The sequence below is a fragment of the Labrus bergylta genome, chromosome 3 (genome assembly GCF_963930695.1).
Source record: "Labrus bergylta chromosome 3, fLabBer1.1, whole genome shotgun sequence".
NCBI lineage: Eukaryota > Metazoa > Chordata > Actinopteri > Labriformes > Labridae > Labrus > Labrus bergylta.
Genome location: NC_089197.1, coordinates 9,598,126 through 9,623,886, shown reverse-complemented (window position 1 = coordinate 9,623,886; position 25,761 = coordinate 9,598,126). Strand labels below are relative to the sequence as shown.

At 43.2% G+C, this 25,761-nt stretch overlaps 1 protein-coding gene across 9 annotated transcripts in view; it reads right to left on the bottom strand.

Annotated features, from left to right (window-relative positions):
• Positions 1-672: 672 nt before the first annotated feature.
• LOC109988633 (C-myc promoter-binding protein-like) overlaps positions 673-25,761 on the bottom strand; it is a 74,719-nt gene continuing 49,630 nt past the window's right edge. For 2 of the 9 annotated variants that reach the window (XM_065952634.1, XM_065952636.1), the window contains 20 exons: positions 24,997-25,129; positions 24,350-24,556; positions 24,025-24,153; positions 18,123-18,264; positions 16,024-16,143; positions 15,614-15,706; positions 13,989-14,108; positions 13,593-13,742; positions 11,174-12,366; positions 9,725-9,941; positions 9,290-9,393; positions 8,363-8,538; positions 7,999-8,166; positions 7,539-7,713; positions 7,123-7,377; positions 6,626-6,743; positions 6,121-6,147; positions 4,418-4,580; positions 4,189-4,253; positions 673-3,614 (listed from right to left, as the gene is read on the bottom strand). In XM_065952634.1, coding sequence (XP_065808706.1) covers positions 3,478-3,614; positions 4,189-4,253; positions 4,418-4,580; positions 6,121-6,147; positions 6,626-6,743; positions 7,123-7,377; positions 7,539-7,713; positions 7,999-8,166; positions 8,363-8,538; positions 9,290-9,393; positions 9,725-9,941; positions 11,174-12,366; positions 13,593-13,742; positions 13,989-14,108; positions 15,614-15,706; positions 16,024-16,143; positions 18,123-18,264; positions 24,025-24,153; positions 24,350-24,556; positions 24,997-25,129 — 3,892 coding nt within the window. In that variant the 3' untranslated portion in view covers positions 673-3,477. The remainder of the gene's footprint in view (positions 3,615-4,188; positions 4,254-4,417; positions 4,581-6,120; positions 6,148-6,625; positions 6,744-7,122; positions 7,378-7,538; positions 7,714-7,998; positions 8,167-8,362; positions 8,539-9,289; positions 9,394-9,724; positions 9,942-11,173; positions 12,367-13,592; positions 13,743-13,988; positions 14,109-15,613; positions 15,707-16,023; positions 16,144-18,122; positions 18,265-24,024; positions 24,154-24,349; positions 24,557-24,996; positions 25,130-25,761) is intronic. The other 7 variants (XM_029278518.2, XM_065952637.1, XM_065952638.1 and 4 more) reach the window with 5 other exon arrangements.

Here is a 25,761-nt window from a genome sequence, read left to right as displayed (position 1 = left end):
GCACAGAGTGCCGCAACTCGAAGGAATATAAAACCTTAACACACCTGGTTCAAATCAAGACCAATCAGTCACACACACACCTGCACTGAGATGATTACCTCCCCACACCAATGAATGGACCAGTAGTAGGTGGTTTCAGTAGACTAATCCCTCTGGGTCATTCAGTGAGCATTTTTTGGGTCCACCTCAGTAGACTGAACATTATAGGATGGATACTAACTTCCTGGTTTTGTGCAGTATGGTTTGGATGCATCCTTTGAGGAAATTAATTGTATTTTAACTCCCACAATGCAGTGCAAAATTAAATGTAAAACGTCACTTCACATGTGCCTCCAAATCAGAACAAACGAGGATGGATGCGGTCGGTTTGGTTAACACGCCTTTTAAATGTTAAGTTGTTAAATTGTTTACATGCAATGTGAAGTTTTGTATTATTTACAGAGCCATCGTGCATATCACATCTGAGTTGGAGTGTCAATAACATGAGGCGGGCTAACGACGCCACTTCCACACTGAATGAATCAGACGAAGTAGGAACAAATATCGGCCTACTGAACAGTAGCTCCTAACAGGATACAGCACGGACAGATTTTGTAGGCACTTTGCAATTCAGAAGCACCCAGTGACCAGAGTGATCTCCCTCACAGGAGAAAGAAGAACAGTACCAACACAGAGAGTGAGTGATTTTATTTACACTTAAACAGTCCTGCAGATCTGCTCGCTGTACAGAACCTTCAGCACATCTAAAAAGGACCTTTTCACATAAACTGTTATAAAATGTGGTTTCTACAAAGGGCGAGTTAAAATGTACATGAACCCCAGATACTGCAAAATCATTCATTTGTACAACTATTACACAACAAATGTCCACAGATGGATCACAGCGTTTTCCAGCTGCTCAGTTGTGGTCAGTCCACTTCTTAGGGTCAAAGTGCAACTTGTTCCAGAGTTAGTTTTCTCTGCCATGAATCACACACAACGTCGACCTTCATGAGACCCTCTATCAGTTTAGACTCGAGGGTCCTCCGTCAACCACAGTGTCAGTGTAGATAAAATACGTTTAAGGATGGTATGTGAGACATCTACGAGTTGTTTTCCTGCCAAAAAAACTATTTTTCTCCCTTGGACAGTCTCTAATACAGTTTTTAAAAGCTTTAATAACCCATAAAGAAAAACATCACATCGGTCTGCTGATGGAAAGAAAACGCAGAATTTGATATGAGCTCATGTGTACAAAGTATTTTTGTAGGTGAAGAAAAATCCTTCCAACATATTGATAATCAGATCAGTTTGATAACTCTCCCAGATATGAACGTTCTCATGATTCAAGTTTGAGTCCTGATAATCCCTTATCTTCACAAACACTGGAGCATGTTCATTCATCAATCAGAGGACCTGTTAACACCAAATATGAACTCATCCATTTTTCAGTGACTCTTCTTTGTTTCCATTGTTCACCAGAAACAACAGAACTGGAATCGTGGTTTCACTTTTTTTTCATTTCTACATTTATGAGAGGAGATGAGTATGTGGATATAAAGTATCAGCCAGGCCATCGGACTGTGTCGTCCCCACAACCACCGCCGTCCTCGTCCATGCACGGCCTGCTCTGACCTCCACCTTAGGAACACTTAGGAATACAAAGGAGAAATCCTTCCTGCTTCTTATCCCATCTCCCCCATCCCATTTTTCTTAACAATGAGTAAAGGTCTTTTACCTGCTCTTTAGTAAAGCGTCTCCAGAAAACACATGTTATGAATTGGCGCTATACAAATAAAGATTGAAGCTGAGGGTTCAGGGTTTTTTCTTCCCAGGAGGATCAAAGGTAGAAATCCAAACACTGATACTGTATGTAATGAAGCAGCCATACTGGATCATCCAGTAAACACTGATATATAAGAATCTGTTTTTGGTTTAAATTCGATATGTTTGAGATAAAAGCTCGGGCAGACTTTCATCTCTTGATGAGATGTTTACTCAGGTGATATTTGAAACAAGTTCTGCAGCACACGTTGGCTTTTTTTTACAGAACATTTCAGAAAATTTCAAGTTAAAAACAAAGATATGATAAAAAAAATCTCAATCTTTAAGAAATCACAGGCGTTACTCCTGCAGCAGACTTTCAGATACGCTCGCTGTCCACGCTGCAGCTGTTACATGTTTACTTCTCTGCTCTGTGAACAGTTTAACATCTAGTGATTTTGTAATGAAGGTAAGTGTGAAGCTTTGTCTTAACAAGCTGTTGACTCAATTCACAAACACAATTAAGCGCTCGTTAATAAACGTCTCGCTGTGAGCTGATTTAGGTTTTTCCTCTGGCGTTGACACAAGTCAAAGCAAAACATCTCAAACAGGGATATGGATATTATAAATGCACTACTATCTCACCTTTGAAAAACAAGCTAAAAACCTCTGTTGAGTGAAAAAAGAGACAATGCCAGTGCCTTGGATAGCCCCCTCCTTCCTCATAATTGTCTACACGAGGGAGAGGAATGAAAATAAAAACCAGGCTTTGGCTCGCAGACCGTCTTGACTCTCCAGTAGGAAACAATTGAATCAGGCTGATTTTGTCGCTAATGTCCGCTCACTCCACATGCTGTTAGGACACGCTGTCATAGTTCATGAGAGCTCATTTAACCTACATTTAAAGTTCTAACACGAGTACCCCAGGCTCAGACTACATCATGTAAAAGTCTGACCTGTGAGCCAGGAGACTCGCCCATTTGAGACCACCGACAAAGAAAACTGCTGGATGTGATTTTAACACCTGAAATCCAGCTGCAGAGAGCACGTTGGTTTTCTTTCCCCTGCTGGAAACGTGTTTCCTGCTCATGTTTCAGGGAGCAGAGCCTTTAGCTAACGTCCATAGACGCACACAGCACAGTGTTAGCCGCAGGTAGCTCCTGCTAACAACATCATTGAGTTTACTGGACTTAAAGACGTGGTGGTTAAAAACACATGAAAGCTTTTTAAACCAGATAATGAAATGAAATCCTCATTTAGAGGAACACGCCTCAAACAACCACAGGACACAACCAAACAGAAGACAAGACAATAAATAAAGCTTACTTTGTATAAATATTTCAGATTAAAATATTTCTAGAATTAGTCTTCATATGCTGTATGACAATATAAATGTTGCATTATAAAAATCCTCTACTGTTGTGTATTTACAGGATATTTAAATCATCTTCACAGGGTAGAAGCGTCATGTAACAGCGCTGGATGAAGTCCAGTTTATGTGTGTGAGTGTTTGAAATCCTCCATTTAGTTTTTGTTTCAGGCTACATGAATGCTGAGCGCTGTCGTCTGTACCGTTTGAAACATCGTTACCGTAGTGCAACATTCACAGTCCTCCCCAAGGTTTCCTGAGCGCGTCTTCAAGCAATGGCGTGTGTGTGTGTGTGTGTGTGTGTGTGTGTGTGTGTGTGTGTGTGTGTGTGTGTGTGTGTGTGTGTGTGTGTGTGTGTGTGAATTTTACAGGTAAGGCTCTCCAAACGTCCTGCGGCACTCCATCACCCCCGTGCTGGGAGGACGGTCACAGTTGTGGGTCAGCTTCACCAGACTCGGTACAAGGCGGTCGTAGGCCAACTTGTACTCGCGGTCGAAGGCGTCTGAGGGGGGAGGAGCAGGAAGTGAAGATTAGAACAATATATTCTCTAGTGATCGTTTTTAACCACATGAGGCGATTTAAGTATTGTTTTCCTTCAATCAAAGATGCAAAAACATGTTTGTGAATCCAGAGGAACAAACTGTTTCCTCAGCTCTAAGGAGGATTATAGCGTCTTTTAGTTTGTAGTTTTAGGTTAACAGCCAGCTAGTTTACAGAGTAGCAGAGAGAATCACTCCCATGATTCCCTGACAGCCACAACGTCATCTTTTGTTTTGATTGAGAGCCCCCTGGTGGTGGAATTTACATATCGTGCCTTTAATGGTAAAATAAAAGTATTTACTGTTTGATCATGTTTCTCTAAAGAAGGGACAGAAGATTGTAAATGCAGCTCTTATTTAAATCAAGTTTCCTTTAACCAGAGCAGCCTGGAATAGACGTCTCGTTTATAACCTTTAGCTCAACTAAAAATTAAGAAAATATTTTTAAACACAGGGAGATGAAAGCAGTAGCATTTATTGTATGTAAGATTCTGGGGATCTGACATATGATCTTTATAGCAGAAATATTTGACTCACCGATATCAATGTTGTCTTTTCCAAGAGCCACGAGAGACAGGAAGAGAACGTCCCGATACAAACTCCTGAAGAGAGAGAGAGAGAGAGAGAGGTCAAACAGTTGCGCTTCAGGATTCAAAACGACTAAATGTCATTGATTATTGTAAATGATATTTGTCCCTTTTTTTTTAGGGCAGATATAAACATTTAGAAAAACTAAATATTGATGACATGTTGTTCAGGTCGTGACCTCTGCCTCTTGACTCCGAGCGTCTGTCCCAGCAGCTGCAGCAGCTGAGCCATCGGCCGGCTGATGTCGTTCCTCTGGATGCTCCTCACCACGCTGTGCAGCAACTCCTCGCTGAACGGCTTCTCCTCCTCCACGACCGGCCGGGACAGAGGGTAACCCACATCTGCAGAAACACACACACAGACACACACACACACACACACAGTTCAGCTGTGGACTCGTGAGTGTGTCAAACGAAGAACATAAATGGAAAAATGAAAATGTTTGAATCACTGAAATGTTTACAATCAGATGAGAAGTACTAGAGGCTGGGTACTTTTGTAAATATACTTCACTTGACATAAAGTGTTTGTTGAATAAGATCGAGTTAAAGTCAACTCGATCAAATATCGAGACAAATATATCAACAAAATTAGTTCTGTTGATATGCAACATAAATTAGATGAGTTAATGATAGCCTAAAGTATTATATTTCGACTGAACTTGTGTTCAAAATAAAATAAAATGAACAACAAATTTCCTTTGAAAATCATCCTAATATTTTGTGCTTTGTTTGTTTGTTAGGATCCCAATGAGCTGTACCCTAGAGCAGTGGTTTTCAACGGGTGAGTCGGGACCCAAAAGTGGGTCACTGAGCTGTTTTCAGAGGGTCTCCAATGAGTGCAAGGAAAAATTAAATGTTGTAAAAAGTCTATAGTGAGCTTTTAATACATTTTGTTTTGTTGTGTCTCTTTTGATCGGTCACATTTTGTTCCATCTAAAAGGTCCGCTGCACTGCACTTTTATTTTAAAGACAGGACAGCGGATCGAGTCAGAAATCAGGGAGGGTGAGTCTGCAGTAAAATGGACAAATAAAATACAGAATAGATGAAGTCTGGAGTGTAATTTGTCTTCTTGTTTTATAGTGTCTAGCCACTTTTTATTGTTTTGAAGCTCTTACTTCTTACTGTGTCTCTTTTAATTGCTCACTTATTTGATTTGCTTTTGAATTGCCCATCGGGGACAAATAAAGTTTTTTGAATTGAATTGAATCTCCTAACAGCCTCGGCCCTCTTGGTCTCAACCTAATCTGCCTGGTTTCCTGTATTACCCGAGCTATTATGATTTACTATGTTGCTTGAATTCTGGTGATGTTTGGGTTCTGATGTTGGTCGTGTTTCTGTTCGGGTTCTTTTTTTACTGTCGGGGTTTCTGTTGTTGTTGGTTGGGTGTCTCTTCAGTGAGTTGCTCTGTGGTCTTGTTTTTGTTTTTATGTTTGCTTGTCGTGTGTGAAAGCACTTTGTAAACCCTCGTTTTTAAAAGGGTTAAAAAAATAAATGGATTATTATTGTTATTATTGTCTTCAGTACCCAGCCCCTTTAGTACTAAAAGTACGTCCTTTTTTTTAAGTTGCAGAAGAATAAACAATGAACTCCATCTCAGCTAATGGATGTAAACATTCATCAGAGATGCACACCTTCATTCAAACGCAGATATTTGATGTGTCACCAGAATTTCACAAAAAAAACAAACACACAATCCCTCCGTCAGAGTCAGAAGATTTGACACTTTACAAAGACACTGAGGCTGATTTTTTTTTCCACAGATGACACACTGAAATGCATCGAGCAGAGACAGCGAGCAGAGGGAGGAAGCAGGTCTGGAGACAGAACAGCAGCACACAAACAAGAAGACTCGTCTAAAGAGGAGAGATAAACACTCACTGTCTAACAACAGAGAACAATTAAGCCCTGCAAGACAGAGAGCAGACAGAGCCTGTTAGCACATCATTAGCCAGCTGCGTCCACGCCTCCGTCGACATTACACAACTCATTAACACAGACTGAGCACAAACCTGATGGCTCCACACAGATCTGATGTTTACATCTGATGCTATTTAACCTCTGCAGTTAAAGATTTAATGTTTTATTTTTTTCTTGGTTTATTTTCAAAGTTGTTTTTTTATGCACTTTTTGTAATTTTCTTTTTGTGCATTAAATCTGTCTATCCCTGCTTGATTCACTCCCCCCCTCTCCTTTAATTTCCTCAAGTGTTTTCACCCCATTCTTCTGTTTTTCACTTTTGTTGTGCTTCACTCTGAGGATCATTAAAGTTTAATGCTGCAGTTTCTAAAAATCTTTATCAGCAGCAGTCAGTGCTCCTCTGAGAGTAAATTATCAGACTGTCTGCTGACTCATAAACAGACACAAACCGAGCCGTGTGACTCACTGAAGGTGTTCCACAGGATGTAGAGAGGCTGGATCGCTTCCTGGTGCAGCTTCAGGTTGTCCCACAGAATCTGGATCAGGACGTGTTTACTGTCCTCGGACATCCAGTGACGAGGGACCTGACAGACGACCAGAGACAAACAGAAGCACGGTGAGACAGTAGACAAAAATATATTCAATTCATTTCTATTGCTTTCTTTTGTTAGAATATACATGGGCAAGAAAAAAAAAAATTTGTTCTGTCAAGACTCCATTTAAACTGGTCGAGATTTTCCCTTTATGACATCACAAAGGGCAGTAAACCCTCCCCCAGGTGGGTGACACTCCCACAGCTAGGTGTTAGGACATGGAGCGAGAAAGCCCGAGACACCCAAGCCCTTCCAGAGAGGGGGCGTGGTCAGACACAGCTCATCTACATTTAAAGGTACAGACACAGAAACAGCCTGTTCTGAGAAGTTATGATTATCCCCGTTTCTGTATGTTTAATGCGTATCTGACCTGGGAGTCTATGTTGCAGTGATCAGAGGTGAGGATCAGACCGGGCAGGTTACTGGGCAGGTCCAGCCGCCTGAAGTACCAGACCAGGTTCCAGTAGATGATGGGGTGATGATCCACCATGTCGGCCTCCGTGATCACAGGGTCGCCCTCGTTCTCCAGCAGACTCTCCAGCTCCTTCCACAGAACCAGAGGACTCAGGTAGGGAACCGTCACCGGCTCGGGGTTGTGGAGCCGCCACTCCATACTCAGAGGGTCCTTGGCATAACGAGGGAAATTATTTTATTTTGATGATGCACTTGACATTCAAGTTTCCATTAAACTGGAAATGAAGTAAGTACTTGTAAGCTCACAGTTGCTTATGAAAACCGGAGCATCACTGAAATGTTGTTATATCACTGACTTCAGGCGAGACATACCGGGGTTTCATTGAGACGGCTCGGCAGGCTGCCTGATGTCGGCACACAGCGTCTGGGAAGAGACGTTTCCTCCATAGGCTCAAAGGCGCTGACACTGCGAGCCATGGGTCCTCCAGGGGACAGCGCCCCGGGGCGGCGGTCTGTGGGGATGTTGATACCTCTGGTTGATTGAATTCTGTGAAGACAGGGCGAGGACGCTCAGACGGTTACACAGATTTCTAACCCAGTTCAATAAAACAAGAACAAAGAAGCTTTAGATTTTCTCTTTAACTTTAACTACCTGTTAAAATATTAGTTGAAAACATTCAGTAGCAAAGATTTTTTTTGAGTCAGCAATGAATAAAGACACATATAAAGTTAAAAAAAACAATAACATTCAATAAAGATGTTTGAGAAAATATCACATTTAGGACCTATAAATATACATTTAAGGCAAAAATAAATGAAGTTTGTCGATTACCTTCCAGTGCCTGAGCACGCCTGGACAGCGATCGTAGGTGAGGGAGGGGAGACGGCGGTTGTGGGACAGGGGGTGGACAAGTTGGACGTCCCCGTGTCCAGACCTGTGGAGGCTGAGTACGATGAGGTCATCGCCTCATCCACCGACGGGCTGCCCTTCAGGAAAAGCCTGCAGAGAGGATGAATGATGTGTGAGAAAGATCGGGTTCTTCTAAAGTTATATAGATGTCTGGGTTTTTGGGGCTTTGGCAAAAGTAATGTAAAATGATGGGGGATAACGATGATAATTGAGGCCTCATTCGGTCTAAAAACGATATGCTACAGATTGTTGTATGATTTAGAACTTCTTGGGTGTACTTGTCTACCTGCCGGGTCCTCGCATGTCCCTGATCTCCACGTTGAGGAACGGCAGGAAGGGGTTTCCACAGAAGGGGCAGGTGGTGTTCAGGTTGGAGTCGTCGGCCGTCCAGCCCGCCATGATCTCCTCGTCGTACACCAGACAGTCACACGTCTTACAGCGAGAACAGCTGGAGATCAGCAGCTGGAAACACACACACACACACACACACACACACACACACACACACACACACACACACACACGATTTTAAAACTATGCATCAAATGTGGCGATAAAGATGCACTTTTAAGACCAAATATTTAATCGGAAAGTGAACTAGGCCCTACTGGTGCAACCAATAAACAAGTATACAATTCTGAATCATGCACTGTGTCATGACATATTCAGTCGCCGCCATCACCCACTGCAAGCAACCGGACTTGATTCCTCCTTGCAGGTTAAATGTAGTTATGCACTGCCTTGATCGAGTGGCCAGTTTAACCTGACACATACAACTCTGTCCCCATTTTTTATATCAGAAAAACTGCCAAACCACGCTGCTCTTTAGGAGCTGTTTTCCATTCCCTGTTCTTGTCCAGGTAGTAGAGCAGTATGGCAAAAGCCATTTAGCAGAGCTGCAGTCCAGGTGAGTGACAGGGTAAAGACATAACATTTGACCACTGCAGACTGAGAACAACCACAAGAGCTGCAGTTTTAAAAATGCTGTGACCCAGTCGTCTAGGCATCACAATTCCACCCTTTGTCAAAGTCGCTCACATCCTCACTCCATCCTTCTCCATTTTACCTCCTTCCAACATCGAGGACAAACTGTTCACTTGCTGCCTAACATATCCCACCCAGAGACAAGTAAAGAGACTCCCTTTACCTGTCATAAGTATAACATTTCGCCTGATCAGTGTAATAATTCTACTTCTCACTCTCCTAGTTTTACCTCCATGGCGTAGTTGTTGAAGATGCTGGTGTTGCTGGTGTAGCGTGAAGAGCCGAGGTCCGACTTATCCGGCATAGGGAAGCCAGGAGGCGAGAGGACAGATCCTACAGGAGCATAAAAAATGATCAAATCATGTTACCTTAAAGGACGTTATAGAGAGTAAAACATCTCACCAACAGCAAATTATTCCTGGCATATTTTTTAGGACATCCAGCAATTGTGACAAATTGGCAGACCCTTATAAGGACTTCCTTTGGACACTGATTGATGTGATTGGTTTTGATGTTTTTTAAATGGGTGTGCTGTGAAAAAGTTCATAAATAAATTGCTACAAAGAAAGCTGTTATTGTTTTGGAACTTGCTGATATTGATAACTTGAGAAATCTATCTTCATAACTTTCTTCAGCTGTCTCTTTTGAGAGAACATTTTTTTACCAGGGAGCAGAGATGTGGGTCTACCCAGGCTGGGGCCGTCCAGTCTGCTGCGGAGGGGGCTGCGTCGGGGGCTCTTGCGAGGTCCCATCGGGCCGTTCCTCTGAGGAGAGACTACAGAGCTGCCTGACTCCCCACAGTCTTCCTCATCCATCATGGACGAGCAGTCTGGATCTCCAATACCAAGAGAGGACACGCTCATTCTATCACTGAAACCCTCCTGCATGAACAGAGGAGAGCGGGTCAGGTAAACGCCATCATGGAGTAAATGTTACAGATGCTATACAAGCTACCTACAAGCTGTGCTGCTAACAGACACACACACACACGCAATTCAAACACAGTCATGTTGCCAGATATCCAAAACCATTTATTATCGTCTGAGTACTGAACTAAAGGTCTGGCAGACGGTTTGTATCATAATAATATATCAGAGAATTACATCTACTCGTCAGAGGTCGTTTCTAACTTATCTAAATCATTGGTACTCAACTGGTGGGTCGGACTCTGGACCCAAAAGGGGGTGGCGGAGCGGTTTTTGGTGGGTCGCAAATGTGTGCCAGGAAAAAAAAAGGTGTCCAAAAGAGTATAGAGAGCTTTTAAAAACATGCTTGTTTTATTAAATACATCTAATTGGTTGAAAGATATCAGAAATTAGGGTCGGGATTAATCATTAAGGAGTTTAAAGTGGGTCTTGAGGCTAGACCAGTTGAGAATCACTGATCTAAATAAAGATTTTCATTCAAACATTACTTTATTATTGATGCATCTAAATTTGTTTTTTCTACTTCAACACTTTTTTGTTTGATATATTTGGATCGGCCCGTGTTTGTTCCATTTAAATGTAAAGTGTGTTGGGAGCTGCTTCCTGGTGATTCTTAGCTGTCGAGAAATTTGATTGGTTGACTGCGTCGTTATGAATCAGGGATTTCTGTCTACATGTCAGTGGTTGGGTACTTTGTTATTGATAGATTTTGAGAACAGTAACGAGGAGTGAGCAGAGGAGACAAATATACAGAAAGATGGCCAAAAGGCTTTCCTTCACATTATCGAGGACTGTGACACACCAAACCGGCCACAAGATGGCAGTACAACTCAAACTCTGGCTTCATCTTGGACCACTGCTTGTGGTGGCTCAGTACTAAATGAACCAGAAGGAGAGAAGTTACAGCTCTGCGATACAACCAGACATGTTTATGCAGCTTCAGGTCCCATTTAGGGCAAATTTAAATCAGAAATCCTTTAGAAGAAACTCACAAATTTAGACGTGTATGATCCGTTTTTTTCTATTAAAATGTAACATATACTGTAGGTACATAAATACATATTTAGAGGTATTTGTAGAACAAGCGTAGGAAACCAACACAACAATTAATCTGATCAAAGTCCTTTTAAAATAGTTGGAGTTTTAAATTGTCACAGCGCAATTACTTTGACAAGCAGACATTGTACCTTGGTGGGTGTGGTGTACGTTGCAAGGCGGGAATACCAGCGGCTTGCCTTCTCTGCCACGCCCTTCCCTGCAGAGACCACACTGGTCTTGAACACATCGAGCGTCGGTGTGAGCAGAGTGTCCAGAGCGAAGGAGGAGGAGGAGGGTGAAGGTGAGGCCAGGCTCATCCTGTCTGTCCTCTCCCTGTACGGGCTGGGTCGAGGACTGGGGCTCGGGGTGGTGCTGGAGCTGCGACGTGGAGGTGACGACCACAGACGTTGATGAGTGATGGTTTCCGAGGGCGAGGGCGGGTGGAAGGTGCGGGAGCGCGGGACTCCAGCGGCCCTGAGGGGGGAGCTGTGCGGCAGGCTGGCTCTGCGGGGGGCAGAGAGGGATGCAGGGTGAAGGAGGAGGGGGCTGGAAGGGTCCTGTAGGTCTAGACTGGGTGTGCGGCTGCTCAGCGGGCTGCCCATGTGGTTCATGTACAGCTCGATCTCCCTGGCGAGGTGTCGTCGGGCGCTCGGCGTGCTGGCCTCGTCCCCCTCTGGGTCCTGATCCTCGTTTTGCTGCTCGGAATGGGACTCTGCTGCCAGCAGGGACAAAGGGTCATAGCCCTTCTCGATGTCTGTGCGTTTGACGGCCACTCTGGATGCCTCGGCGCTCACACCTCCGTAGCTGGCGCTTCGTCCAACGGGCTTTTTATGAGATTTTTTAGATCTGATGTCTCCTCTTGTTGAGGGGTTGTCCAAATCCAGATCTTCAAAATCAAAAATGGCTTCTGTATTACTTCTGTCTTCATCACTGGAGTCCAATCCCTCCGTCTCCTCTTCCTCCTCCATGTCGTCATGACACCTGGCAACACCAGCAGCCCCCTCCTGCCTCCCCGAAACCAGCGGTCGAGGCTTCGTATTCTTACTGAAGTTTGCACCAGAGAGAATTTTGACATCCGCCCCCAGATGTCCTGCGATCTTTTCAGGGTCGGTTTCACCCTGGCACATACCCAGGCCGAGGACAGTTGTGCCGCTGCCATTGCTGCCAACCGTGTCACCGCTCAGCCGGCGGCCCCTCACGCCCTGCCAGTCGAGAGCGGAGCCACCGCCGGATCTGCCAACCACCTCCTCCAGAGCGCTCTTATGCCTCCTGAGCAAACTGTTGGACTTGATCTCACCGATCTCATCCAGGGAGGAAGTGAAGAGGAGACCTGCAACATGGCCTGAGAGCAAAAAAGCATGATGTGATGTTATTGACCTTCTGCAGATAAAGTGAAGTCCCCGAGCATCTGAAGTGCCTCCCTCTCATAGTGGACCTAATGCTAGTCGATTAAGAGAATACTTTAGTGCACAAAACTCCAAATTGTCAGGGTGAGCTGCATGTGTAAATGCAAAACGGCTTTATTTTTCACCCAGACTTCACCTGGATATTTTTTTCCTGCAGCCACCTTCTACATTTTCCACTTGAAGTTGAGCTGAGCCGACGTGTAATCGTAGCACAATATATTCCGGAAAATTCACTTAGAGCGAGTTGGAGAGGGTGATGTGACGTTTTGTATCCTTCAAATGGAGCAATCTTCGAGCACATAATGAAATTTTCTTGAAATTTCCAGGGGTGCCTCTGTGAAAACGGCTCTAACTGTGACTGCAAGTTGTCATTTAATTTTTTTTTGTGTGCATTTGTTTAATATGTTAAAGGCTTTCTATTAAGGTTTTATATATTACCTTAATGTTTCACAAGTGGTCTTAACTTGGGTACTGGTGATACTCTTCTTGAATACTACTGATTTGTAGTTTAATGAAAATATAAAGTATAACACAGGGAGTGCACCAGAGCTGTTGGGGGTTCAGTGCCTCAGCAGCACTCGGTATGTGACCCAGCACCTCTACAGCTACCAGACCAATTTCCACTTTTTTGACATGAACAGGCGACCCACCGATTTCCAACCCAACTTCCTACACACTGGGTTATTGCCGCCCACAGTGGCCGTTTAATTCTCCCGACTGAATTGTTGAAACATAATCGGGGGAACTGCTGTGAAAAAATCAGGCTCTTAATGAGATATTATTGGTGCAAGCCTGTGTGCATACATTAAATATCGCCATGGAACATTTCAGTGAGTAACTATGAGCTCAAACTCTGCTGCATGGGCTGCTTATGAAAACTAGAGGGTAGAGATTAAGCTTTGTAGGTATAAGATGATACTATCAATTAATAATAACCCACGTTCTTAAATCCTAAAGCATGTTTTAAAATATGTTTCAGCTCTGATTCTTTCCTCTGGGTTCCTCTTTTATAACAAAAGTAGCTGAGAATTATGAGTTAGGAATCATTCAAATTAAGCTCCTGACTTTTTTATATCCAGGCACATTTGGGATATCATTAAAATAAAACTTTACCAGCATCCCCCTCACCTTTACATAACTACTGACTCCACCTCCTCCTTACCTGCGCTGGCCGAGCTCTTGGGTTTACACGATGAATCGTCAAAAGCACAACTGCTGCGGACTATCCCTCTGGTCTTGAAGGAGGATTGGACTTCCACCTCCAGCTGGGGGAGGCAGTCTTTGCTTCCCTTGCTGCTCTCCGTCTCGGATACTACAAACACAAAATTACAATTTAAAATTTACTACGAGCACAGCTTGAGAAAGAAAAAAAAACACACCACACAGGGCTGAAACTCTTTGATGTTGAGAAACCAAAATGAATGAATAATCTCTGGAGGAGAGACGGAGAGATCAAGGCAGAGGAAGGGGAAATCCTGCGAGGCTGCCAAGTTATAATTTTTTAGAAGAACAAGTAGAAAGAAATATCAGGTGATATCAGATCAGAGGGACTACTGACGGGAGCTGCAGTCGCTCTCCTTCTTGTCTTCTTTGTCGGGGGCCGAGTCTGGAGCGCCGGGGTCTCCCCTCCGAACCTCCTCCTTCGACAGCGAGTTATAACCCAGGTCTGACTGATCACCTAAAAGAGGAAGAAAAGACACAGGTGAACTCGGATTAGAGGGATGTAACGAGCACTGAAGTTTAAGAGAAACCACAAGATCACAGAAACGTGAAACACTAAGAAAACCTCAGCAGAAAAAAAACGATTTGAGAATCAAAGGGTACGTTCACAATGTGATGCGACACAATACTGATAATATCACAATACAGAGAATCTGAGGTAACTGATATATTGCAAGACAAACACATAATGGAATATCTCATTATCTGAAAAAGCTCCTTGAAAGGTTACGTTCAGGATGCATTTATTTATTCTCTGCAATTTGGTGCCAGTTTCACCTCTTATAATACTTCATTCTTAAACTTCATTATCCCGCTGTCTTAACTTCTGACCATGTTACTCTTAATCATGTCATAAGCACCTCCATGAGGAGTCATGAAGAAGTGACACGGTGAGTCAAATTGGCGGGAAAATCTGTTTAGTGCGCTGTATTTTTGTTTTAGTGAAATATCTATAATTGTCACTAATGATTAAATGACTGTATCACGTGAGTCAGGAGGAAATATAATGCTGTATCTACATTTTTCCCGCCCCAAAAATCTTCTCTAAAAGTAGTTGCACTTAACGCTCTTCAGATGAGTTAGGCCTCTTCGCTCATTCTGACTGAAAATAGTTTGACTCTATAACTTTACCACTATAGTAGGAGACGTAAATCAAACATATAATAGAAGAGAATAGTGAGGCTTTCTTCTCTCTCCTCTGTTCTGGGAGACACAGCACTGTTTCAGAGTAAAAACAGCTAAGCTGCGCTGAATAACAAAAATCCTCCTCGGGGCTTGCAGAGATCTACAGTTACAGAGAGGAAGCTAACCACAGTTTCACAGCTGCTAATGAATTTAACTGTTGAGGTTTTTTTTGGGGGGGGAGGGGAGGGTGGGGGTGCTGTCACTCCAGGCTGACACCACCATCTGTCTCTAGAACTTCCCGGGGTCTGCAGGCCACCAGCTGTCTGGTGATTTGTTCTCCTCTTTCATCTTTGTCCTGAACCTCTCTGTGGCCGTCACCTCTAAATAAAACATTAGTCTGCGCAGCTCGGCTGTATGACAGGACGGAGCGACTGACAAAAGTCATGCAAGGACTCTAACAATCAATGGAGAGCACATCGAGGTCCTTCCCTCCCTCCCGCTGAGCTTCTCTCTGAACACGAGGCAAAGTCTCCTGCTGAGGTGACGTCTCTGGGATTAAAATGATTTCTGTAATCAAAAAATGAGGTGCCTCTGTGTAATTACTCGACATAATTGACAAAGACAAATCACTCTGTAGTGAAGCGAGTAAGAAAAGAGAGGGAGGGGGGGGATAGAGGAGCAGAAATATGTGATGTGCCGGATGGAGAGATGTCACAGTGAGGAGGTGAAAATTACAGAAAGAGAGAAACAGAGAAGATGAAAGGACGTCATCACAGAGCAGGAAACATGAGACATGGAAGTGCAACCAGAGAGAGACGGACAGACACAGAGGTTTACCTGGATGGAGGGTGGCTTCTCTGAGCTCAGAGCCCCCCCAGTGTGAGAGGGCCACCGGGGCCCTGGCACCCGCGCCGCCGCCCCCACGGCTGGCTGCATGCAAGGGCAACACAGGCAGGGCCAGAGTGAAGGGCAGGGTTAGGGACAGAGCAGAGCAGAAACCACAGCCGCAAAACCAGGAGGAGACAACATGGAGGAACGGGGAGGAGGAAAGGAAAGTGGAAAAAACAGGCGGCGGAGGAACGGAGGATTCGGGAGGCACAAACGAGGAAAAACGAGAGGTCGATAAAGTCGGACAAAATGAGAAACGAGTATTAAAAAACCAAAAGTGTCATTGAGAGACAAAAAGATGGAGGACAAGATGGCTGCCTGTGAAAGATGAAGTCAGGCAGCAGCCATGTGGAGTGTACCTGTGCTAGATCTATCGTCAGTGGGGTAAACTTTGGCGGAGTCAGGGCCCTGCTCGGCCAGGTTAGTGTCGGCAGAGCTATCCAGGCTGCCGTGACTCACAGCGTCCAGGTCGCTGCCATCTGCCCAAAGACAACAAGGCGTTAAAAGAGGCCGGCTGCCATTTCTGCTCCATAAGATGCTCAACTTTTCCTTCTTTTTTTGTTGATTCTGAATATGTGTATTAGTTATATAAACCGGTGACAAGGAATGCGTTCTGCACGGTTTATTGTGTTTTCATGACCTCTGCAGTGTCAATAAAGGAGCTTTTAAAAACCTTTAAATAATTGTCTAACGCTGCAGTGTGAAACATTTTGAATAACTCCCGGTCACTACGATTAAAACAAAGGTTGTAACACTTTTATAGGCGCTGTGTTTTTACAAGAAAGGAACTGATGTGCAGCTGTAAATACCTGGGATCATTTAGATGTAAATTGGCACTAATTAAACGATTAACAAGGTCCCGCTCAGTTACAATTTAGTTCCACTTTACCGATATGACACCTTAGGGAGTCTTTATTTCAGTGCAGAGCAGGTCAGGTAAACTTTGCATTTCCATAAATAATCAAGAACAAAGAATTCATTAATTAGTATTAATTAATTTAGTATCTAAATGAGTCTTTATTCCTTCTCATGTTCTTTGAAGAGAATCTATCTAAATGTAATTAAGTCCTTTAAATAAGCTACAGATAACGGTTACATCTGTATGTTGTCCCCTGTGCTGTTTGTCTCCTCGTCCGCCCAGAGAGTGAAGCTACTGATCGTCTAACGAGGAGCGCCCGGCCTCAGAGCTTAAAAGCCCAGAGCTGGCTTCAGGAGGAGAGAGGCTTTATGGAGTTAGGGCTGCTGTGTGTTTCCTCTAAGGCAGAGATACTCAGCCTTGTTAGACTTAAGAGCCACATTGAACAAAAGATATTTCTGCAAGAGCCACAATCAAAACAAATATTTTAAATTAAATTATTAATTATTATTAAAATTAAAAATTTGTAATAATTACTTTTGGATTTTTTTCTCCAAGTCGGACTTAAAAGAGCCACAACTAGTCCCGAGTGAGCCACATGTGGCTCAAGGGCCTCGGGTTGAGCATCACTGCTCTAAGGCCTAGTCCCCATGTAGGCAGGTATTTTATGTTACCTTTTTAAATTCGGTCATCTATCCCATCGTAGAAAGTGGCTTGACATGTAGCTGTTGCTTGTGTCTCTAAGTGGAGTGTTTATATTTTACAGGGGCAGCTCACCTAGAAACCTCCTCTCTTTATAGCTGAATCAAAAACCAAACGCAGGTCAGAGCTTTTCAAAGTACAAAGCAGTTATTGGGGAGTAATTTTTTTAAAAAAGGCGGGATTTGCAGGACGGGGATTGATATGCAGGGTGTGCAGGTCTTCAGTGGCATGCAGGGGGAGTTAAACCAAACATGTTAACCTTGTTGTGTTGAGTAGTTTAACCTGCTTTGACGTTTGTTAAAAACTACTCAGCGAAAGTAAGAACTGAAAGGTAGTTTGATTTGAACTAAACAGATGTGACTTTTGGGGATCCTTTTTGTGATCTTTTGTGAGGATCCTGTGTTGTTTATATCAAGCTCGCTTTGATCATCATTTATTTATGTTGCATTTACGATAATGGCTTCTTGGATAAAGACTCTCCGTCAGGTCGACTGAGTGGATTTTTTTAAAAGGCCTATTAAACAAGGATTGTTCAGAGCCGGAAAAAGGAGGCGGCTATTTAATTAGCCATTAGCTCCCAAGTATTTTGGGTTCAATATAAATCATCCCAGCTTCACAAAGACAGATCACTGACTTATTTGTTTGGAGCATCAAGAGAAACTCGAGTCCAGTTTGCTCTAACTCTGATTCCAGTGTGTCAGGTCTGAAGCTGCTTTTTTACACATGTTGTATGTTCGACCTAAAGTAAGGTGATGCAGTTCAGTTTAGAACAAATGTATGTCATGGTTTCATCATCCCAGGATCATGCACAGGATTCACTTTACAATCACAAAGACAACATCATTCCGGTTTTGGGTTTTTTTTTTCAGACGTGCAGATTGTTTTTTTCATCGCAGTTACCTGAGAGCGGGCTCTGAGCGAGGGGGGCGTGTCGTCGGAGCGCCCGTTTGAACTGTGCCACGCCCAGGACGACATTTCTCAGCTTCATCCACAGAAAGTATCCTCCTCTGGTGCTCGAGGGCCACGTACTCTCCAACACCGCCTGGAGGAGGAGGAGGAGGAGGAGGGGGAGGAGGGGGAGGAGGAGGAGGAAGAGGAGGAGGAGGAAAAAGAGGAGGAGGACGAGGAGGAGAGGGAGGAGGAGGAGGAGGAAGAGGAGGAGGAGGAAGAGGAGGAGGAGGAAAAAGAGGAGGAGGACGAGGAGGAGAGGGAGGAGGAGGAGGAGGAGGAGGAGGAGGGGGAGGAGGAGAAGGAGGGGGAGGAGGGGGAGGACGAGGAGGAAGAAGAGGAGGAGGAGGAAGAGGAGGAGGAGGAAGAAGAGGAGGAGGAGGAGGAGGATGAAGAGGAGGACGAGGAGGAGGAGGAGGAAGAAGAGGAGGAGGACGAGGAGGAGGAGGAGACAGAAGAGGAGGAAGAAGAGGAGGAGGAGGAAGAGGAGGAGGAGGAGGAGGAGGAGGAGGAAGAGGAAGAAGAGGAGGAAGAAGAGGAGGAGAGGGAGGGGGGAGGAGAAAAGAGACCGAGATAAGACTGAAGGCAAGAATGTGGAAAAGCCTGATCCAATATTTTATACACTTCATTTTTTATTCCAAGTGTAAAGTCTATGGAGTTTCTACTTTATTTAAAATATCAAATGAAATACTCTCTCAGTTATCTTCAGACTCTGACTTCAATCATTCTGTTTCAACTCCACATTTTAAACAGAGTGCACTAATACTGACCCAATCTCTGCTCCGTCTAAAATCATTTTGGATGAATGTTTCATCAAAAGCATTAACACTGCAGCGATGATAGACGCAGTGAAAATTGAACATTAGGGGGGAAAAAAGGGAAAAGGAGCTGCAGCTGTTGGCGGCGGCGGCCCAGTCACGTTCAGCCAGTCTCAGTCTGCTCCTAAAATACTCTTCAGAGCCCTCGTGAGGAAAACACGATCAGTATGCTACTGAGCAGGACTGTTAATCACACCGGCTGCTCCGGGGTGAAGGCACTCAGGATTTGGGACAGGTGGAATGAGGATACCCTCCTGCAGGTGTTCGGACAACTAAAGCACAACGACCTGTCCCCAAAACACCACGTCGATGCTGGAGACGGGGATGCAGGTGTTTTTATGTTTTAATGTGTCTTGTGCTACGTTTACACTGTAAGCTTCAGCGCTCCTTTTAGAGTTTGTTTTCAGATACTTTTAATATCCTATTTATATATTTTTTAAATATGTCTATTACCAGTTTAACCAACGTGCATGCGCGAAAAAAAAACAAAAAAACATACATGATGATGTTCAAACATGGAACAACTGAACTTATTGTTTGTGCAGTAGAGTACAATCACACATTCATAAGCAGCGTGAGCAATTCAGGGTTAAGTGTCTTGCCCAAGGACACATCAGACATGTTGCTGCAGGAGCTGGGGATTGGACCCTCTACCTTCCAATCGAGAGACAACGACTCTACCAACTGAGCCACACCCGCGCCACACGCCTTTCTACAATGATGTAATATTGGTGTCCCGGATTGTGAATTCACATTGTGTTCCGGGGTTGAAGGAGCTCCACATACACACACAGTCAGACATGCAGACACACACACAGCGCTGTGCTCCCCAACTGGCTCAGCTGAAGCCGTCTCACCTCCTGTAACGCTTCGGTTACTACCTCCTAAGACGGTACAGAGGGGGGGGGATCTCCACAACACTCAGATTGAAGGGGAAACATCACAGAGGAGTAAATACACAGCTTGAAACAGCAGTCTGATTGGGACTGTAGACAAAAATGTTTCACATCTAATATTAATGAAAAGATTAGTCATCACCCTGACTTCTTGCTCTTTTAATAAACTGGTTTCTTTAAGACGCTCACATCAGTCTCATTAGTGCAGACAGAGTTTTATATTTATAAAAATAGAAAGGTGGATAAAAGGGCAACTGATGACGGAGAACCCGATCAAATGTTTTAGCAGTAACAGAGATAGAGGTAGGTTCCTTCAGTGATGTGAGAATATTGTTACTTTCCCTGAACATGTAGCCGCTTTTTTTTATGAATCCCATGAAGGGAAATTCAATTCACATGCTACACACATAAACGCTGAAATGCACAGACAGGATCCTGTGGACATGAACGAATGGAGAGATGTCAGAGTGAAGGCTGACCACAGCGAGCGCTCCTGAGCTGCTTTGCTCAACGTCACCTCAGCAGAGCTCAGGAAGTGAACGTGCACATCTCCAGCTACTAGACCAACTTCCAGATTTAGTCCGCACTGGGACTTGAACCAGCGATCCTCCAGTTCCCAACCAAAGTCCCGACAGACTGCGCTACAACTTGGTTTGTTTTTTCAACAGGATTGAGCCGTTTGTTTTTCCACTGATGTTTCGAGTCTGAAAAACAACTTCTACAGCGAGAATTGGGCATAAAATAAATGATGTGAAACATTAATAAATGCTGCCAGACGGGAAAACACCTTCTGAAAAACTCATAATTATCCCAGGAATTCCCTGACTTGGAGGAAACTTAAGCTGTGTTTTTGTTTTTCTTCACCTTGAGCTGCTTATAAAAACCTGATGTGGCGTTACAGTTTTCAGCAGCTTTGGGTAAAAGTTCGTCTTACGCTAACTTCTGTATTCTCTTTAATAGATTTCATATAAAGTAACAAGAAACCTTCCTTCCAGTCCTCTCTTAGCGGTACAGAAATGAGAGATTTTACTGTAATGTCCGTATCACAGAGCGGGTTCTGCAGGTTCAGGTTTGTAAAACAGAAAAAGGTGAAGATGAATCAGGGGTTCAGATCCATTTACAGGGAATCATCAAAGTTATTCAAGCTTCATTGTCTTGACTAAGATTTAAAAACTTCAGCAGCAGCTTTCAGTGATACCTCGGCTTCTTTCCTGGAATTAGAGATGATATCTTATTTATCTTATTTGACCAGAATGTTCCATCAAGATCACAAATCTGTTTTACAGACAGAGCTCAGGAAAATATACAAATCATAGAAATTAAAACATTAAAAATCGACTGTAAATATTTATGTTAGAAGCCAGGAGACTCTGGAGGCTCATCAGCAGCAGACGCCATGATGGAAATCCTGTCTCAGTCTAACTTTCAGTCAACCGAACGACAGGCTGAGAGCTGGAGCCTGATAACAGAGCTTTGACTCATCCTGACTCTGGGTTACGGTGATCACATACGACCCGATTGTAACCTTGGTGGGAAACTACAAACGATGTTTCTTTTTTATCTGAAAGCAAAGCGTCTGCAGAGGCGTCACACTGATGAAGAGTCTCTGCCTCCTAAGAGACAAGCTAGAGATTTTAATGATGGAAAAACTGAACGATACAGTGGAGGAATAAATTGGATGAGATTAATTATTACTGCTTTGTAAGTCATGACTACACAGGAGTCTGAGTCTGGGCTGCAATAAGTCTGCTGCAGAATGAATATAAAAACTTTTCTGACATATTTTCACAAAGGTCAGAGTTTAACCTTTGGCTGTTCTTTTCTTTTTACACTCAAGGTGCAACAGTCAGTGGATTTGTTAGGTAAGTCAATAAAAAAGTGTTGTGGTAAATGCACAAGCCTTGTGTACAGAGGCTGTTGTCCTCTAAGCTGACGGGCCCTGGTTCGAATCTGACCTCTGACGTCTCTCTCTCTCTTACTCCCTGACTCTATCCATCATCACTCAAACTCTACAAACTGGTTGCACGTTAGTTTGATTACACTTGAATCCTTTCTGTCATGCAGGAGCAACAATGTCAAACATTTTCTGCTTCCAGATTCTAAAATGATTTTTGTTTGCTGCTTTTCTTCATCATTTCTACTAGTGAATTTTTTTTTTTTTGTTTAATACTGTAATAGTTAAACTAAGGAGCTTTTTAAATAATCACATTAGGCTGTGGTAAAGTTTAATGAGCTTCTGAGCTTCAGTTAGAAACAGTATAAACTCAACATTAATGGACTGTGAAAAAGCTAGCTGATTCATCCAAGATGAAAAGTGTGCGCAAAATAAAGCAGGAAGAGCCAGTTTTAAAGATCAGGGTTATCCAGCACACACCAGGGTGGTTCAGATTGACTTTAAAGTTGAATCCATACAAAACGCTGCAAACCTGAGGAAGCCACTACAGGAAACGTGTTGTTATCTCCAATGTTTTGTATCCATTAAACGCAGAATGTGCAATATTTTACACATAAATACAGCAGAAATCAAATATCGCCTCTTTAAATATCTCTCTGAGTCATGACTGTCTACAATGAGTGAGAAGCTCGAGTCCTGCTGGCTGTGTTGTTGTCAGGGCTGTGTTTACATCGTGTTGACATGGACGTCGCAGCCTTCCGTATAAAAAGAACATACTCACTGATTATTTGGATGTCACATAAGTGTGTTTACATCTCATTCAGTGTCAATTATTGTGCAATATGAAGCTACAAGTTAACTAAAGAGCGCTAACATTAGCCTGCTAACACAACAATGCAGGACACAGGTGATTGCAGCTCGAGCAAAGGGCGATTTTGTCCGTTAAGCTCCATTAAGCTTGTACTTAATGGAGCTTAATTATGGTGCGTTCTAATTCATAACTCCTTCTTTTGAATGTGAGTGTAGAGGGGTTGGAGGTGTGTCATTGGAGGAGAGCGGAGGCTTCAGATTAGCGGAGGTGTCGCCAAACTGCAGTTTGTTTTGGTTTCATGCTGGAGCTCAAGGATCAAAAAGTCGCACATTCTTCCTTTAAATTTTAAAGTCAATCTGAACAATCCTGATGTTTGCTGGATTGTTCATTAAACCTGTTTTTATTTCTTTTAAATGTGCTGAGTCACCCGTGTACATTCTGTAGTAATAAATAATGAGTTTATACTCTCCTCCCTGAAGAGACCTGTCATTACAGTATGAGCAACAAGGACAGTTTGTTTTTCTCCCCCTGACAACTCTTCAGACTTTTATTGTTTTTATTGCTGACTTGGTTCGTCTCTTCGTTCATTACAGCCGATGAAAAAGGGGGATTATCCAGTCGTCCCCGGAGACTCATTTGACATTTTGCTATCATGAGTTTGTTCAAACTTTGGCAGCTAAGTCAGCAGAGTATCACTCCCACATCAGGAAAATCACATCCAAGGATTATTTATATTATATTATTTTTATTATTGTTTTGTAAGACACACAGCACTGGGTTGGAACTCATTAGATAAATCATTAAATCCATCTTTAAATTCAAGGATGTAAATGTTAGGAGGACAAACCCAAAGAGTATTCCACTATGCATCTTAAACGCCTTGTGTTGTAATTTAATAAGAAAAACATCTGCTTACAAATTTCCCTCACAGATTAATCAAGTATTTCTGATTCTGATTTTGGGTGCTGTCTTACTAGAGCTGGGTATTGTCCACAACCTCACGATTCCTTATCCATTCGATTCGATATTGATCAATATGCTTCGATATCGATTCAATATTACACATAGGGGAGAGAAATACCGAGATAACTACTCACAGTACCTTCTTATATTTGTTAAATAATTAAACAAACTGACTCAAAAATGTATTTTATCGTTGCATTATTCTTTAATACTAAAGAATAAAACATGAAAGTACAGGACGATCTAAAGTGCAAAATTGTGCCTGACTTAAATTCACAGCAACCACAGTGCCCCCAGTGGAGAGTGGTGTCATTACAACGTAAACAAAAAATCGATCTCAGGGTTTCTCTGAATCGATATTGAATTGGGAAAATAATAATTGAAATGCATTGATGAATCGATTTTTTTAACCAGCCCTATGGCTTGCATCACGCTATTTGATCAAAAACACAGAATAATGTTCTGTCCTTACCTTGTTGTAGTAGCCGTAAGTGATGGCGTTGGGGTGGACTCCAGCCTTCTTCATCTCAAACAGGACCCTGACTGCCAGCACAGGTTGTCCGTACTGTCCACACAGCTGCATCAGCACCCGGTAACAAACCTGTTCAAAGAAAACAACCCAAAAAAATACGTTTTTGTTCAGGCAAAGGTCTACATATCCAAAAAATACAACCAGGTGAGAGAAGGAAAAGCTAATTTCAATTCACCAGCTGAATCTGTTTAACCGAGCCAGCCTCACTGTGCGTCTCGTTGCATAAATGTCAAACATGTATTTTTTGGGGGTACAGCACATTCACCTCATCAGGGGGCTGCAGTTTCTTGGCCTGCATCTTCCTGAGGACGTCGTAAGCGGTGCGGAGCGCCCGCACCTTGGAGTGGCACACCTTCACGTATGCCGGCAGGCAGATGAACCACAGGCCGTAGCAGTGACGCAGCAGACACTTGGACCACATCTGGGGGATGGATGAATATTTCTTGGCTATCTTCTGGGCTGATTTGATCTCCTGTGGACCAAGAAGAGGAGGATCAGGAAGAGAAGTTCTCCGAAGCACAAATCAGATATCGACATTTTTATATTAGACGTGTCTAGATACATAAAAACACACCAGTTTTCTAACCACATTACAAAGCAGATTAAACTTTTTCTCTTGGTTTGTGGATTGCTTCAGGCAGTTCTTTGTGAAAGCTGAATTGTAAACTGAAAAAAATGTCCAGCTCTTTTCTCATTTCAAGGGATTATTTTTTAAAGGATCAGCAGAAAATCTAAACTGGTATCGACCTCTTGGAGATTGTAATGTTTTGGAGAAAGAAAATCCACCTCATTACTGTCGCTCTCAGTTTTTTTTTTTTTTTAAGTCATCCTGGAGAAGAGCTCCAGCTCAGTCCCTTAACAGATAAATCAATAAATCATTGTGTGGCAGCAGTGAGTTACTGCTCTGCTGACCTGCTTGGTGCGTCTAAACATGGGGGCGGGGCTGGTGGGACAGCTTTGCCTGGCAGCGAGGCGGGAGGAGGGGGTCCGCAGGCCCTCCATGGGGTCAAACAGGTCAAGGCTCAACACTGGGAAACCGTCGTATCTGATAAAGAACACACATTCACAAGTTAGTAACAGCAGGCACTCGGTTTTAATCTTAGCTCTCAATGGCTGAACAGAAAAGCAATATCGAAAATGAAATGATTCCCTTCAAGGTTAAAAGTATCATCACTGTTGATCTTTAATTATCTGAAAAGAGAGCTGGGGATAAAACTCTCGGAGGCTGCTGGTCATTATGGATTATCGGAGGGGCTTAATTTAAGTGTTTCTTTAATATCTCCTGGCAGGAAGCTTTTAGAGCTAAACATGACCGCAGAATAAGAACAAGTGCACGTTCAGAGCGGCACAAGTCCTGCAGCGCTGTGCAGTCTTTGGTCTCAGTGAGGGAGCTGGACTCCTGCTGGTCCTCAATCAGTGAAACCCAGTATGAATTAACCAATTTTAAACCCAATGTATAATTCAGACTTTCTAATTTTGTTCGTGCTCTTATCTGCAACTCTAATGTGCTGCGAGTCTCTTGTATCTGGGCGGTAAAGTGGAAGGATTTAATTTAAACGGGGACATATTATGAAAAATCCACTTGTACAGTGTTTTTGAACATTTATTTGGGTAACCTGAGTGTCTACTGACCCACAACATGTGAAATAAACCCATCCAGTCCTTTGTTTGTGGTCT